General features: G+C 42.2%; 3 protein-coding genes and 1 long non-coding RNA gene across 6 annotated transcripts; 3 read left to right on the forward strand and 1 right to left on the reverse strand.

The window, feature by feature from the left end:
• Positions 1-183: 183 nt before the first annotated feature.
• Positions 184-13,056, forward strand: LOC124337144 (UDP-N-acetylglucosamine transporter-like). Of its 3 annotated transcripts, none has more exons than XR_006917200.1 (5): positions 184-479; positions 547-669; positions 740-923; positions 1,033-1,500; positions 1,591-1,732. XR_006917200.1 is itself a non-coding variant. In XM_046791212.1 (5 exons), exons 1-5 carry the CDS (start codon positions 201-203, stop codon positions 13,045-13,047), a joined length of 735 nt encoding a protein of 244 aa, XP_046647168.1. In that variant the 5' UTR covers positions 184-200; the 3' UTR covers positions 13,048-13,056. The 3 variants fall into 3 exon arrangements, 2 of the variants coding, with proteins under 2 accessions (XP_046647168.1, XP_046647167.1); XM_046791212.1 differs by lacking the exon at positions 1,591-1,732 and adding an exon at positions 13,018-13,056 and having other exon boundaries at positions 1,033-1,151; XM_046791211.1 differs by having other exon boundaries at positions 1,033-1,709.
• On the reverse strand, positions 1,730-14,415 carry LOC124337417. The gene is made up of 4 exons (XR_006917344.1): positions 14,352-14,415; positions 2,150-2,344; positions 1,867-2,078; positions 1,730-1,794 (listed from the first exon to the last, which is right to left on the reverse strand). It is a non-coding gene; the product is annotated as an uncharacterized LOC124337417 (long non-coding RNA).
• Positions 9,831-11,601, forward strand: LOC124337048 (lactosylceramide 4-alpha-galactosyltransferase-like). The gene is made up of 2 exons (XM_046791065.1): positions 9,831-11,092; positions 11,159-11,601. Exons 1-2 carry the CDS (start codon positions 10,188-10,190, stop codon positions 11,508-11,510), a joined length of 1,257 nt encoding a protein of 418 aa, XP_046647021.1. The 5' UTR covers positions 9,831-10,187; the 3' UTR covers positions 11,511-11,601.
• On the forward strand, positions 14,166-15,397 carry LOC124337230. Its single transcript, XM_046791334.1, has 3 exons — positions 14,166-14,290; positions 14,373-14,612; positions 14,690-15,397. Exons 1-3 carry the CDS (start codon positions 14,276-14,278, stop codon positions 14,825-14,827), a joined length of 393 nt encoding a protein of 130 aa, XP_046647290.1. The 5' UTR covers positions 14,166-14,275; the 3' UTR covers positions 14,828-15,397.
• Positions 15,398-15,417: the final 20 nt, after the last annotated feature.

A 15,417-nucleotide genomic window follows, 5' to 3' on the forward strand; every position in this document is an offset into this window, starting at 1 on the left:
CTGCTACTGATCCTTGCGGATCCTTGACAACAAAAATGACCTTCTCTCCATCAGCCGTCACTCGTTATGGATTGTTAGCGTTGCTGGCTATTCAGGCAAGTCATTATTTACAAATATAAGCTACTGTATATAGATAATAATGTAATAAAAGCACTGTGCATACTATATGTCAAATATAGAATACGGCCACCGTTCTTTGCATGCGGGCATCGATGGTCAACGCTTCGGTGGCTAATCAAAAGTACCTGGTGTCAACCTTGGTCCTCACCATGGAAATGATTAAAATATCTCTGATTGCGGCCCTGATTGTCGCCACCGAAGCCAAATTCTCCATCAAAGAAGCGGCCAAGCTTCTGTACAAGGAGATTCTGTGCCGGCCGCTAGACGCCTTGCCTTTGGCCGTGCCCAGTTTCCTCTACGTCGTCCAGGACAATTTGATCGTCTTCGCCCTGTCGTGCGTCGACGCCACCACCTACCAGGTGATTTTCTATTTATTAGTCGATATGATTAGGATAGCAGATTGTTAAATATAACTCTTATAATCAGGTAACCTATCAGGCCAGAATATTGACGACGGCCTTATTCGCCAGGATTCTGCTCAATCAAGTCCTGCCAATCAAGAGATGGCTTTCCCTGTTGCTGCTCATGTCGGGAGTGATTTTGACTCAGGTATAACATCTATAAACATTAGGCCGACAATAAGATCATAGTTTTTATATCACTCCGTGTTATTTTGCAGGTTAATTTCAATGGGGAAATGGGTGATTTGAGTTGGCGAGCTCAAAGAGAAGACGCGACTTATTTGCTGGGTCTTTTAGCCATCGGATGCGCCACAATGACCAGCGGATTCGCCGGAGTCTACAACGAGAAGGTCATCAAGAACGGGCAGCAACCACTGCTGCTGATCAGAAGTTTCCAGCTCAGTAATAACATCTATAAATCATACATCTATACATTAATAATACAGAACATGCTGCTGTTCTGCTGCTGTTTCTCAATTTTTAAAATTTGACTTCTCATTTTTATTAATAGGTTTGTTTTGCGTTTTCTTCGCCTTTATGGGCGTCGTGATCAAGGACGGCGTCGTCGTCCTGCGCCAAGGCTATTTTCACGGCTACACTCCCTTTGTGTGGCTCATAGCCACCATGCAGGTGTCGAAATCATTATCTATTAGTTTATATTCATCAATAATACCTACCGAATAATACTGTTAAAAAAAAAGGCTATTGGCGGAATTATCGTGGCCGGAACGATGAAGTACGCCGACAACATTTTGAAAACGTTTGCCTCCGCCAATTCGATCGCCCTGTCCGGCGTCCTCTCCTATTATTTCCTACTGGACAACGGCGACACTTTCACGCCAACTTTCTTCTTCGGCACTTTGGTCATCATCTTCGCCACTTTTCTCTATTCGTCCGTCAAGACCGTCCCTCATCATCACCCAATAGCGGCCCCGCTTCCGTCGAAGAATCGCCGACTCCTTCCGTACTCAACCAAAGTGTAATAAATGGGAAATATTTCCCCCATACTTTTCCTGTAATTTTCCTTAATATTATGGCTGTTGGTACACGACATCGTCTCGCACTATAGGCAACTGAGTGTCGTCTGCGCCGGATTTGTGATCTTATTGATTGCCGTTTTTCTGATCCGTCAAAATAACACAGTCGTCATCGATGCAACTCAATTGGGACCATCGGGAAACCTCCAGCAGTATCGGGCAGCTGGCCATCACAGCAGTAATCGCAGTTACAATTTGATGGAGGAAACAGAGTTGGCTGATGGATGGACTCGAATCTTCAACAACCAAGAATGTACAATAGGTGATTCTATTTTGATTTAGTCTATAGTTATATTTCATTCTAATACTTATTTGTATATTCTTTGAACCTGATGGGGTATAACTGCAATTTTAAGATTATTTAAATGCCAACAAAGTTGCGCAAGATCATCCATGCGTCATTGAAACTATTCGGCGGCATTATTTGAACCAACCTCCGTCTTCGCAGGTTCCGCTCATGTTGGACTCGGACGACATCAAGGATCGATCGCCTGGCCAGACTGGCGTTATTTTAAAGCTCCTGAAAAACCAGGTTATTATTTAAAGCTGTCATCGTATAATTACGCCATTTTGTATATCGATTATAATTACATTACCAGACGGAGGGATTCTTTGCCGATTGCGGCGCTCACGACGGCGAGTTCCTGTCCAACACACTCGACCTGGAACGCAAATTCAACTGGAGCGGCATTTTGATCGAAGCCAACCCGGAAACGTTTCAAAAACTCTTGTCCCGCAACCGGAAATCGTGGGCCCTACCGATCTGTCTCAGTTTGGAAATGTTTCCTACCAAAGTATTATTTAATGTTATTATACCATCCGCAAATTAAATTGATGTATACAAAGCTATACGTAATATATTCGTCCTCCAGGTGAGTTTCCAGCCCAAGAGTGTCGATTCTGGCCACAGTCACATTGAAGGTGCGGCCAAAACTCTGCAGAAGCCTGGAATCCCCGGCGTCGATCCTGCCATGATAACCGTCCAGTGTTTCCCGTTCTATTCGGTCCTGCTGGCCGTTGGGCGAACTCAAATCGATTTCTTCAGTCTCGACGTCGAAGGACACGAATTGAAAATCCTCAAAACAATTCCCTGGCACAAAGTTGACATTAAGGTGAGATTTGCTATAAAATATATTAAAGCAAAATATGCTATATACCATTTGATCATTCAAATACATTTGATTCAAAGTCATTGACAGTGGAATGGGATAACATCCCCGAGGGCCAGGAGGCCTTGACCGGTTTCATGGAGGAAAGTGGCTTCATCAAGATGGGCGCAATCAAATGGACCAGAGACATCATCTTCATTCCAAAATTTAATCAGTAATGTCCAATTGAAATAAGCCTTTCAAAAGTAGCCTAATATTATATGGTTATATTATAATGGCATGTAACAATTTGCCGTTTCCCGATTGTTAGAAAATAATAAACCAACCGTGTCCTATAGACCTTATTAAGATGCAAAAGTATGGGTCAAGCCGACCCCTTTGCGTCGCGTTGCAGTGTGAAGGGGTGCCGTGAACAGAAGATTTTTTTTTGGCTCGACTCATGTGGCATAGTAATAGGCTTTACGGGTTAATCGTGCCCGAGGGAAGAATAGGGAGGAAAGGAAAGTCTGGTCCCCTCTTTTTTTCATTCTTTCCTTTCCTCCCTTTCCTTCCCTCGGGCACGATTAACCCGTAAAGCCTATTACTATGCCACATGAGTCGAGCCAAAAAAAAATCTTCTGTTCACGGCACCCCTTCACACTGCAACGCGACGCAAAGGGGTCGGCTTGACCCATACCTTTGCATCTTAATAAGGTCTATTCGGTGTTACGATAATACCATTTAATTGATTCGGAATCTTATCTGCAATTCTGCATTCGTGTTTCCCCTTGGCCTTGGCATTGGCCTTTAATTAAAGTGCAGCACTGCAGAGTGCAGACGACCTAAACGAAACTTCAAAAGGTTGCAGACGACACGACTCACGAATCACGCAGTGGCAACGGGTGATTAGGCGTCACTAAAATTAATTTATTTAAAAAACAGAATCACCGAATTTAGGCCTAGATGAATAGAAATACAAAAATTACAAATAAAAAATACCATTGAAATTATTTTTGACAAATATTTATCGTCTTTATCTGAATTATACAAAAGAAAGCGGTAACGGGAAAAAATATACCAGCCGATAATAAATAATTTGGTAATAGCGGAATAACAGTAGCCTATAATATGTGCGTTTTATTTGCAGCTGTATGGGCCTAGGGCAGATTGAGTTCAGACTGGATTAATTTGATTCAGAAACAACAGCGACAACCGTTTTTACGAGTAGGAAAAAGGTACAAAGGTAAATTTGACGGGCGCATGGGTGTGGTCGATGGTTGTATTGGTTCCGTTTGAATTGGTGACGAAACACTGGGTCCTATTGGCGTAGAAATCGCCGGTTGCTACGTGGGAGCTGTTCATCCCGTCGCTGGTGGTAATGACCCAAGCAACATAATGGCGTAGACGGCAGGGCGTTGATAGGTCGGAATCGGGCATCGAGTAGAAGCTAATAATTCAAACACAAATCAGTATTGACGAAACGAACCTATAAAATCTATTTAGGCTAGTAGCGCGATGATGAATGCGTCACCTAGTCGATGCGGAAGCAAACTGCAACGTCACGCCGTTCCTTTCCGTGCAGATGCCAATGTAGTAGACGTCGTCGAAAGGCATCATGGGCGTCGTTTGAAAGGCAGCCAACAGCGGAAGGATTGAGCTTCCCGAAATGGCAACGGCCTGTCCATTAAAGTAAAGGGGGTACAGATTCCATGGCCACTCTTCATGCGTAATGTTCCACTTGCCCTCTATGGTATATATTATCAAAATCAATCAAATGGTGATTGACTGATTGCTTTCAGCTTTTTATAAATTAGCAAAATGAATAAGTCTATACTCCTTGCCTCGATTGGGAATGTAGTCGCTACCGTAGCCGTAATAGGAACCAAACATGCTGCTTTTGTTCGATCGGTGCTGGACTAGGAACTGGGCGAGATTGCGTACGTTGATGTAGACGTCGTCGTCCACCTTGTAGACAAAATCAATGTCCGGGCAATGGTTGTACAACCAGTTGAAGAGGCCGGCCACTTTGAGGGATAAGTTCCGGTAAAAATCGGACATTCCTATCTGGATGATATCCCCGTGAGTTTGGCTCTCCTCTTGGATTTTGGATTGCATCTCATTGTTGTCCGTCATGCCCAGAATGAAGGCGAAGCCAACCAGACTGAACGAACCATTCTTATTCCTATTTTCTTCTTTCAAATGATTCAACCACGTCTGCCGGATCATTTTCCGTTTGTCAAAATTATCCGGGGCCGAATTCACAGTCACGAATAAACTCGGTTTGCTGGTGGTGGTGTTGGCATTCAGACGACACGCTGGGACGGAGATGGGATAGTGGAATGACGTGACGTCATTAATCACGGGACCGTATTCTGGCTTGAGCGGCTCCATTCCGGCCAATTTCGACAGCCCTAAACGGGCCACCGAATAACGGGTGTAGTTGCCCACTCCGGGATAAGGCGTTCCGCGCAAATAAGTCGCCATGTAATCGAATAACTTTCGATCGAGCCCTGCTGATGCTGATGCCGACAACGCGCTGTTACTTTTCGAATGAATTTCTTTTTGGCGTTGATTCCTGATGTGTTCCGTTTGATTCGATGCCTGTTTCATCACCTGTTCACAGAATTTTATATTAATTGTTCAGTTTTGTTAATAGCGCACAACAGACTGCCAATCGAGCGATTGCCCGCCATCAAATTAATTAAAGGGGGGAGGGGGAGACCCTGAATGAAATTATATAGCCTAAATCTATCCTACGCAATCATGTATAATAGTGTATAATAAAAGTGCATTTTAATCCATACAACAAAAGTGTTCTGATATCCCAAATGTCATTTGAAATAAGTTTGAAATGAAATCATTTGTGCAATTTACCTGTTGATAAAATTTGATGGGATGATGGTGAAGGAGGACGTAGATAACACTGGTGCTGACCAGCGACATCACAATAATGATGCTGGGTAGTTGTGACATTCTCTGCATTTTCGTCACACAATTCAAATAGACGATTGAGCTAATTTTGTATCCGAATACTATATATATGGAAGTGTGATTGATTGAGAATTGGATGTCACGCTGACTTTCATATTTGAGTGTTTAAAACGGTTTTAATTGAACGCTTGGCGTTCTTGTGAGGCACGTATAAAGGATCAATGATTTCATATACGTGATTAAAATTTCATTGTACTTCCGCGCACCTGTCATCAAAGTGTAATTTGAGCGTTTCTAGAACTGCTGCGCAGTTATAGAAATGTTTGGGTATAGCCTATGTAATATCATGTTAACTAGTTATAGCGTGTGTCATTTTGTTGCATTACTATTCGAGTGAGACCAGACCTGAATTTAGTTAGCTAGAGCTGTTAGTGAGAGTAGCCGTAGTTAGTCCAGTTGCTGTTCACAGTGTTAATCCTTTCTTCTCTTGGTTTTTTTTTTTCGGTATGTGTACAAACATCTTTATTATAGTTTAAAGTCCTTTTCCCAAAATCCTTTGGGGAAACGGAACTATTACGGTATTTTATGCACTACTGGGCACTTGATGTATAGAGTTCTAGAATTTCAAAAAACGCGCCTTCGCTATTTCTGCATTTTTTTTCCTAGAGTGATATAATCACAGTGGGGCATTATATAAGTATTTGATTGGAAATGGCGTTGACCCATTGCATGTCGTCATTTTTCGAAGCGGCCGTTGCCTATTTCTGGAAAAGTCTATCTTGGCTGAATTCCAGGTGCCGACCGATCCGACCAATGGGTCACCTGCAGATGGTCATCGGCTTTTTGCTCATCTCCTACTGGGCCTATTCGACTATTTCTTTCAACCGACAAGTCGTGTCGGTCTGGCTAACTGAAAGGTTCGTTCATCATCAAATGAGGACGAAATATAATGCGACGACGCCCAGCAATCAGAAAATTGACCGACAGACTTGTTGCTTTTTAACCGATTTAGCAGTAGACATTTGCGGCCGACCCAATTGCACGTCTCCATTGTGTCCGCCTACTCCAACTTTACATGAGCTGAAGAGCGACGGGTCAAACGCCTTTTTCATCGAAACGTCCGGCAGCGGCGGTTTGAACATCCGCCAGGCCTGCGCCGTCGAGTCGCTGGCCTTTCACAATCCAAATTTGACCGTCAACGTCCTTTTCATGATGGACGACGGCCATCATCAGAAACAAAATAAAAGCAAAGTGATGATTAAAACTGTCGAAAAGTTGAGGGAAAAATACGAAAATGTCCAGTTCATCGTTGCCGATTTGGCCGATTACATGACCGGCACGTCGATGGAGAAATGGTTCCACTGCACTGACTGGCGGACAGGGGCCTACCACATCTCCCACCTGAGCGACGGCCTGCGCTTCCTGACCCTGAACAAGTACGGCGGATATTATTTTGACCTGGACGTCATCTCGGTCCGGCCCGTCACCTTTTACCGCAACTTTGTGGCCGCCGAGTCGGGCAGAGAATTCGGCAGCAGCGTCATTCACGTCGACTACGGACATCCCATTATGCAACTGGCCGTCAACGACTTTACTTCCAACTACAAGTAAATTGTGCATAAATACAAGATCATTTAAATTCCATAATTTTCTGAATTTGTCTTTGAATAGACGAGATGTTTGGGGCCACAACGGACCTGATTTGTTAATGCGGGTCATGAAAACCTTTTGCGGAGAAGAGAATTTCAATGCCATCAATTACGTCAGTTGCCGAGGCTTTGGTGCCCTGCCGACCTCGACGTTTTCTCCGATCCACTGGAGCAATTGGCGATCGTTTTTCAGCCAAAGGCCGGCCAATGAAACCGGAGCGCCCGGTTGGATCACCAAACAAGTCGTCGGCGTCCACGTTTGGAACAAATTGAGTTTCAACGAAACGGCCTACAAGAATTCGACGCAGGAATACGTCCGGCTGGTCAGGCACAATTGCCCCGTCATCTTCTCCATCGCTTCCGAAACATTTTAATCAAGTGGAGTCCTTAATATCCAGCAATAAGTCGATGTTATACATTCCTGTAAATCCACCATTTCCGTCGATGATACATACTGCATTTCCACATATTTTGACTGTATTCCACGTACGTCTACTTGTTTCGAAACAATAGGACAGGAAACTTAAATAACGCTTTGAATAATACCTGCAGCACATTCAAGTTACGCTGGGAAATTTTCTTGCAGCTGTCATTCCGTTACTCCTCCGGCATTTCTTTACATTCAAGTGGTAATCATAATCTTTTACTATTACAGTCTAGCAACAGCTAACATTTATTCACGAAAGAGCAATCAATAGTAGCGACAGATGTTTTCTTTTTCTGTAATTCTTGGTGGCCCCCAAAAGGTAAAACAGTAAAAAAATCATCATTGAAGTGTAACTTAAGCGCTCTGAGAAAAATGGGGTTTGCTTAGCTGCAAACATTTAGTGGTTTGGAGATTTTCCAAACACATGTCTATTTATAGGAAACAAAATGTTTAGTAAACATTTGTTAGGTTTAGCTATAGGCAATATTTTCGTTCAGATACACGTACAATGAACCTGGCAGGACGGAAAAAAGGTGCATTTTCTTCCCCCTTTCTTTTACTTCCGTCTTAAAAATAACATATTACGTCAAGAAAAATAAATTATGAAATAGTCCTAAGTCTAACCCCTGTGTTACAGCTATTGGGTTTGTTTTAAATTAAAAAATAGCTATTTCCCTCTTCATCATGATAGAGCTAGTGCAGCGTCTTGACGATCTTGCTCTGGTTTACGAAAAATTCACATGTCCCTATTTGGTCATTGCCAATGGTAATATCTATAACCTTGTTTCTAATGTATTATCATGACAATCGATGACAATATTGGTAAGTCGTGATCTATGAATATGCTACGTATGATATGTAAGTCCTTAAAAAATAAGGAGCACCCACAGATACGAAGTCAGTTGGTTGATTCAGGCTTGAAGTGGAGATACCGCAAAATATTTTACATTTTTTATTTTTATTTTTAAGTAATCGGAAAAGCCGATAATTGATTCGAAAATCAAGGTAGGACGACCCAAGACCCAATTTTAATACGAAAAATTTATTTTATTTTTCATTCCTAATCCGTTCATTATAATACCATGAAATTTGGTTTAAAGGTGAATATTACTAACATCTACATCTCCTGATTTTTAAAATGTTTTATTGCAATTCTAACCCATCAAGAAATCAATTGCGCCAACCAACCCGAACAACAGATCGCTCCACTCCCCCCTATCCGTGAGACAATAACTACTTAAGACAACAAATAAGACTACTGAAAATTTTTTCCTACTTAGAAAAAATGATAAAACTTCACCCCTTAATTTTAAAAATTTGATCCGATTTTAGGGTCAAATGCCGGAAATCCACGAGTGGTCATTGACCCCGATGATCGTGAGTCTTTAATTCCAAATCAGTATTGATTTTTCGCGAAAAATGCATGCAATTACGACCATTTAACCAAGAAAAAGATTGGCAACCACCAGGTGTAGAAGTCACCAGGTCTCTCGCATTCCAGCTTGTTCCAGTTGAAGCTTCTTCAGATTAGCCATTCAAAATGTATTAAAATTTTAATTTCTTCCTGGGTTATCCCACTTAGAAATTTTTTTAAAGTTGAAAATTTTTCTATAGTTGGGAAATGGATATTATACATGAAAATCACTCTCTCGTTCTTATTATTAATTTTTAACGATTATATTTATCTGGATAAAATTAATTTTTGAGCCGCGCAATCTCGAATTTCCGATTTATGGGTGGGATAATTGTCCAATTATCGGAATCATTTTTATCAGTGAACAAGTAGCTTTACAAATTTTTAGTAAGAAATGAAAAAACTATGTAATTGCTGTAACTAACTAAAATTTTTGAATAATTAGTAGCCTGTATAAACGTAAAAATAAGTAGGAATCTATAAAAACAATTATTTGCAAAACTTCTTATATTTATGTAAACTAATTATTTTTCCTAAAAAAAAGTAGTCAATTTGAGAAAAAAACATCCTAATACTACTTATTTTTACGCTACTTATGAAATCAGTAGCCAAGAACTACTAAGAAAGGCCAAAATAAGTAGCGCTGCTGTGCAGTTAGACGTCAACTGTGCAGTAATGGAAACTTTTGGGTAGGCCTATATATAACATGGTGTAAACTAGTTAGTGTGATGTGCAATGGTTGCATTGCTTTCCAAGAGACCAGACCTGATTTAGTTAGTAAGAGCTGTTTGTGAGAGTATATAGCGACTATATAGCCGTTGTTTTTAGTCCAGTTGCTGTTCACAGTTTTCTTCCCTTCTTCTGTTGTGTTTTCGGTATGTAGCCTACACCCTTCTTTATTAAACCAATAATGAATTTACATTTGTGGGGAACCGCCTCCTGGCGTTTAATTTTGAATTGTTATATAGTGTAGCGGAACTTTAAGTACTTTTATACAGTACTGGGCACTTGATGTACTAGAGTTCTAGAATTTCAAAAACGCGTCGTCGCTTTTTCTGCATTTTTTTCTTCCCCAAAGTGATAATCACAGTGGGAAATCATAAGTACTATTTGATTGGAAATGGCGTTGACCCATAACATATCGTCATCTATAGAAGCGGCCGTTGCCTATTTCTGGAAAGGGCTATTTTGGCTGAATTCCTTGTGGCGACGGTTTCGACCAATGTGTCAGCTGGTCATTGGCTTTTTCCTCATCTACTACTGCGCATATTCGGCCATTTCTATAAGCCGGCAAGTCGTATCGGTCTGGATAACTGAAAGATTCGTTCATCATCAAATGAGGACGAAATCTGATGACAACCAACTGATGGCATCGACGCCCAGCTATCAGAAAATTGACCGACGGACCTGTTGCCTTTTAACCGATTTAGCAGTAGACATTTGCGGCCGACCCAATTGCACGTCTCCATTGTGTCCGCCTCCTCATACTTTACATGAGCTGAAGAGCGACGGACCAAACGCTTTTTTCATCGAAACGTCCGGCAGCGGCGGTTTGAACATCCGCCAGGCCTGCGCCGTCGAGTCGCTGGCCTTTCACAATCCAAATTTGACCGTCAACGTCCTTTTCATGATGGACGACGGCCATCATCAGAAACAAAATAAAAGCAAAGTGATGATTAAAACTGTCGAAAAGTTGAGGGAAAAATACGAAAATGTCCAGTTCATCGTTGCCGATTTAGGCGAGTATCTGGCCGGAACTCTGCTGGAGAAATGGTTCCACTGCACTGACTGGCGGACAGGGCCCTACCACGTCGCCCACCTGAGCGACGGCCTGCGCTTGTTGACTCTGCACCAGTTCGGCGGATATTATTTCGACCTGGACGTCATCCTGGTCCGGCCCGTCACCTTTTACCGCAACTTTGCTGCCGCCGAGTCGGGCAGAGAATTCGGCAACAGTGTCATTCACGCCGACTACGGACATCCCATTATGCAACTGGCCGTCAACGACTTCACTTCCAACTACAAGTAAATTGTGCATAAAAATACAAGATCATTCAAATTCCAAAATTTTCCGAATTTGTCTTTGAATAGACGAGATGTTTGGGGCCACAACGGACCTGATTTGTTAATGCGGGTCATGAAAACCTTTTGCGGAGAAGAGAATTTCAATGCCATCAATTACGTCAGTTGCCGAGGCTTTGGTGCCCTGCCGACCTCGACGTTTTCTCCGATCCACTGGAGCAATTGGCGATCGTTTTTCAGCCAAAGGCCGGCCAATGAAACCGGAGCGCCCGGTTGGATCACCAAACAAGTCGTCGGCGTCCACGTTTGGAACAAATTGAGTTTCAACGAAACGGCCTACAAGAATTCGACGCAGGAATACGTCCGGCTGGTCAGGCACAATTGCCCCGTAATGTTCTCCATCGCTCCCGAAACATTTTAATCAAGTGGAGTCCTTAATATCCAGCAAGTCGATGTTATACACTCCTGTGTAAATCCACTATTTCCGTTGATGATATACATACTAGGCGTTGTTGCCCGGTCTATAATATAATATCACGCAGAACAATGTTCCGTTTAGTTTGTCGGTTCGTCTTCGTCCTCTTTGAAATGAGGCGGAGTCGGTTGGAAAACCTCTTGGTTATTAGCTGCACAGAACTTTGGCATCAGTGCAAAATAAGTAGTTATATAATAGTGCAACATACAAATTGCTGGCTAATAGAAAGCAGCCGTTATATAGGATCATATTCATTCCCACCAAAATTAGCTTGAATTGTTATATTTTAAAAATTTGTGATTAGCTTTATAATAATAGGAATCCGTCGGCTGCTACTGATCCTTGCGGATCCTTGACAACAAAAATGACCTTCTCTCCATCAGCCGTCACTCGTTATGGATTGTTAGCGTTGCTGGCTATTCAGGCAAGTCATTATTTACAAATATAAGCTACTGTATATAGATAATAATGTAATAAAAGCACTGTGCATACTATATGTCAAATATAGAATACGGCCACCGTTCTTTGCATGCGGGCATCGATGGTCAACGCTTCGGTGGCTAATCAAAAGTACCTGGTGTCAACCTTGGTCCTCACCATGGAAATGATTAAAATATCTCTGATTGCGGCCCTGATTGTCGCCACAGAAGCCAAATTCTCCATCAAAGAAGCGGCCAAGCTTCTGTACAAGGAGATTCTGTGCCGGCCGCTAGACGCCTTGCCTTTGGCCGTGCCCAGTTTCCTCTACGTCGTCCAGGACAATTTGATCGTCTTCGCCCTGTCGTGCGTCGACGCCACCACCTACCAGGTGATTTTCTATTTATTAGTCGATATGATTAGGATAGCAGATTGTTAAATATAACTCTTATAATCAGGTAACCTATCAGGCCAGAATATTGACGACGGCCTTATTCGCCAGGATTCTGCTCAATCAAGTCCTGCCAATCAAGAGATGGCTTTCCCTGTTGCTGCTCATGTCGGGAGTGATTTTGACTCAGGTATAACATCTATAAACATTAGGCCGACAATAAGATCATAGTTTTTATATCACTCCGTGTTATTTTGCAGGTTAATTTCAATGGGGAAATGGGTGATTTGAGTTGGCGAGCTCAAAGAGAAGACGCGACTTATTTGCTGGGTCTTTTAGCCATCGGATGCGCCACAATGACCAGCGGATTCGCCGGAGTCTACAACGAGAAGGTCATCAAGAACGGGCAGCAACCACTGCTGCTGATCAGAAGTTTTCAGCTCAGTAACATCTTTGCATAATAACAGAGAATAACATGGTGCTGTTTCTCAATTTCAAAAAGTAAACTTCTCATTTTTATTAATAGGTTTGTTTTGCGTTTTCTTCGCCTTTATGGGCGTCGTGATCAAGGACGGCGCCGTCGTCCTGCGCCAAGGCTATTTTCACGGCTACACTCCCTTTGTGTTGCTCATAGCCACCATGCAGGTGTCGTATAAATCAAATCATTATCTATGACATTTATATTCATCAATATATAGCTATACTGTCAAATTGAACGATACTGTAAAAAAAGGCTATTGGCGGAATTATCGTGGCCGGAACGATGAAGTACGCCGATAACATTTTGAAAACGTTCGCCTCCGCCAATTCGATCACCTTGTCCGGCGTCCTCTCCTATTATTTCCTACTGGGCGACGACGACACTTTCACACCAACTTTTCTCCTCGGCACTTTGGTCATCATCTTCGCCACTTTTCTCTATTCGTCCGTCAAGACCGTCCCATATCAATTGGCTCCCCGCCTGATGGACCAGAAAAACGACCCAGTTGCTGTCCCGCTTCTTCCGTCGAAGAATCGCCGACTTTTCCCGTATGTGAACCAAACTTTGAATGGGAAATATTTCTTCCCTACTTTTCCCGGAATTTTCCAAATTTTTTCCGTATTTTTCTCATATTTTCCCTAATTTTTTTTTTCTAATTTTCCCGTATTTTTAAATAAATAATAAACGCGATGCAATTAAACATTATATTCTGGGGGTTGATGGCATACTTTTACAGACTATTTCAATTGGAGAGCAATTATAGGGGTAGGTCATCATAACTCATCTGATTCTGCACCTTTGTAAAGGCCTAGACAACGAAATGCCCCTCCCCCTTTTTAAAGCAGCGAAATATTTCATTGCGTCCCTGCTGATATGGTCGGTTCAGTTGACAAACTAAATTTGCAAGACTCGTAATGTATATTGTAGCCTACCGGCTGTTGGCTGGTATGACATCGTCTCGCTCTAGACAGCTGATAAGTGTCGTCTGCGCCGGATTCGTGATCTGCGCATCCGATTGCCGTTTTTCTAATCCGTCAAAACAACACAGTCGTCATCTAATACGAAACTCATTGGGACCATCTGGAAACCTCCAGCAGTATCGGGCAGCTGGCCATCACAGGGTTCACAGCAGTAATCGCAGTTACAACTTGATGGAGGAAACGGAGTTGGCTGATGGATGGACTCGAATCTTCAACAACCAAGAATGTACAATAGGTGATTCTATTTTGATTTATAAACTAGTTATATTTCATTCCAAGACTTATTTGTATATTCTTTGATCCTGGTCGCGGGTTAACTGCAATTTTAAGATTATTTAAATGCCAACAAAGTCGCGCAAGATCATTCATGCGTCATTAGTTTCAAAAACTCTTGTCCCGCAACCGGAAATCGTGGGCTCTTCCAATCTGTCTCAGTTTGGAAATGTTTCCTACCAAAGTATCATTTAATTTTATTATACCATCCGCAAATTAAAGTGATGTTATATACAAAGCTATACGTAATATATTCGTTCATCCAGGTGAGTTTCCAGCCCAAGAGTGTCGATTCTGGCCACAGTCACATTGAAGGTGCGGCCAAAACTCTGCAGAAGCCTGGAATCCCCGGCGTCGATCCTGCCATGTTAACCGTCCAGTGTTTCCCGTTCTATTCGGTCCTGCTGGCCGTTGGGCGAACTCAAATCGATTTCTTCAGTCTCGACGTCGAAGGACACGAACTGAAAATCCTCAAAACAATTCCCTGGCACAAAGTTGACATTAAGGTGAGATTTGCTATAAAATATATTAAAGCAAAATATGCTATATACCATTTGATCATTCAAATACATTTGATTCAAAGTCATTGACAGTGGAATGGGATAACATCCCCGAGGGCCAGGAGGCCTTGACCGGTTTCATGGAGGAAAGTGGCTTCATCAAGATGGGCGCAATCAAATGGACCAGAGACATCATCTTCATTCCAAAATTTAATCAGTAATGTCCAATTGAAATAAGCCTTTCAAAAGTAGCCTAATATTAGACGGTTATATTATAATGGCATGTAACAATTTGCTGTTTCCCTATTGTTAGAAAATAACAAACGAACCGTGTCCTATTCGCTGTTACGATAATGTCATTTAATTGAAGTGCAGCACTGCAAAGTCTGCAGACGACCTAAATGAAAATTCAAAAGGTAGCAGACGACACGACTCACGAATCACGCAGTGGCAACGCGGGATTACGCGTCACTAAAAATAATTTGTTTAAAAAAAAATCACCGAAAAATCACTCAGCCTAAATGTTCAAATGTAGCAGCAGAGGTTCGTCGATTATACAAAAGACAGCGGTAACGGGAAAAAATTTCAATGAACCTACAAAACAGCTTGAAGAAAAATAATCGCATTTTCTCCTTCTGTTAGCCTAGATTACAGCGTTGAATGAGCAATGTAATTGGTATGAGCTTTTCACACGAAATAGATACAAATCCGTGAAAGTTGACCGACTTTCTGCGCTGTTTCACCAAGTTAGTCACGTTCCCGACGCTACAGAACGTACACAACAACATGCTTTCTCATTGGTCGGGAGCGT

This window comes from Daphnia pulicaria, chromosome 4 (assembly GCF_021234035.1).
Source record: "Daphnia pulicaria isolate SC F1-1A chromosome 4, SC_F0-13Bv2, whole genome shotgun sequence".
NCBI lineage: Eukaryota > Metazoa > Arthropoda > Branchiopoda > Diplostraca > Daphniidae > Daphnia > Daphnia pulicaria.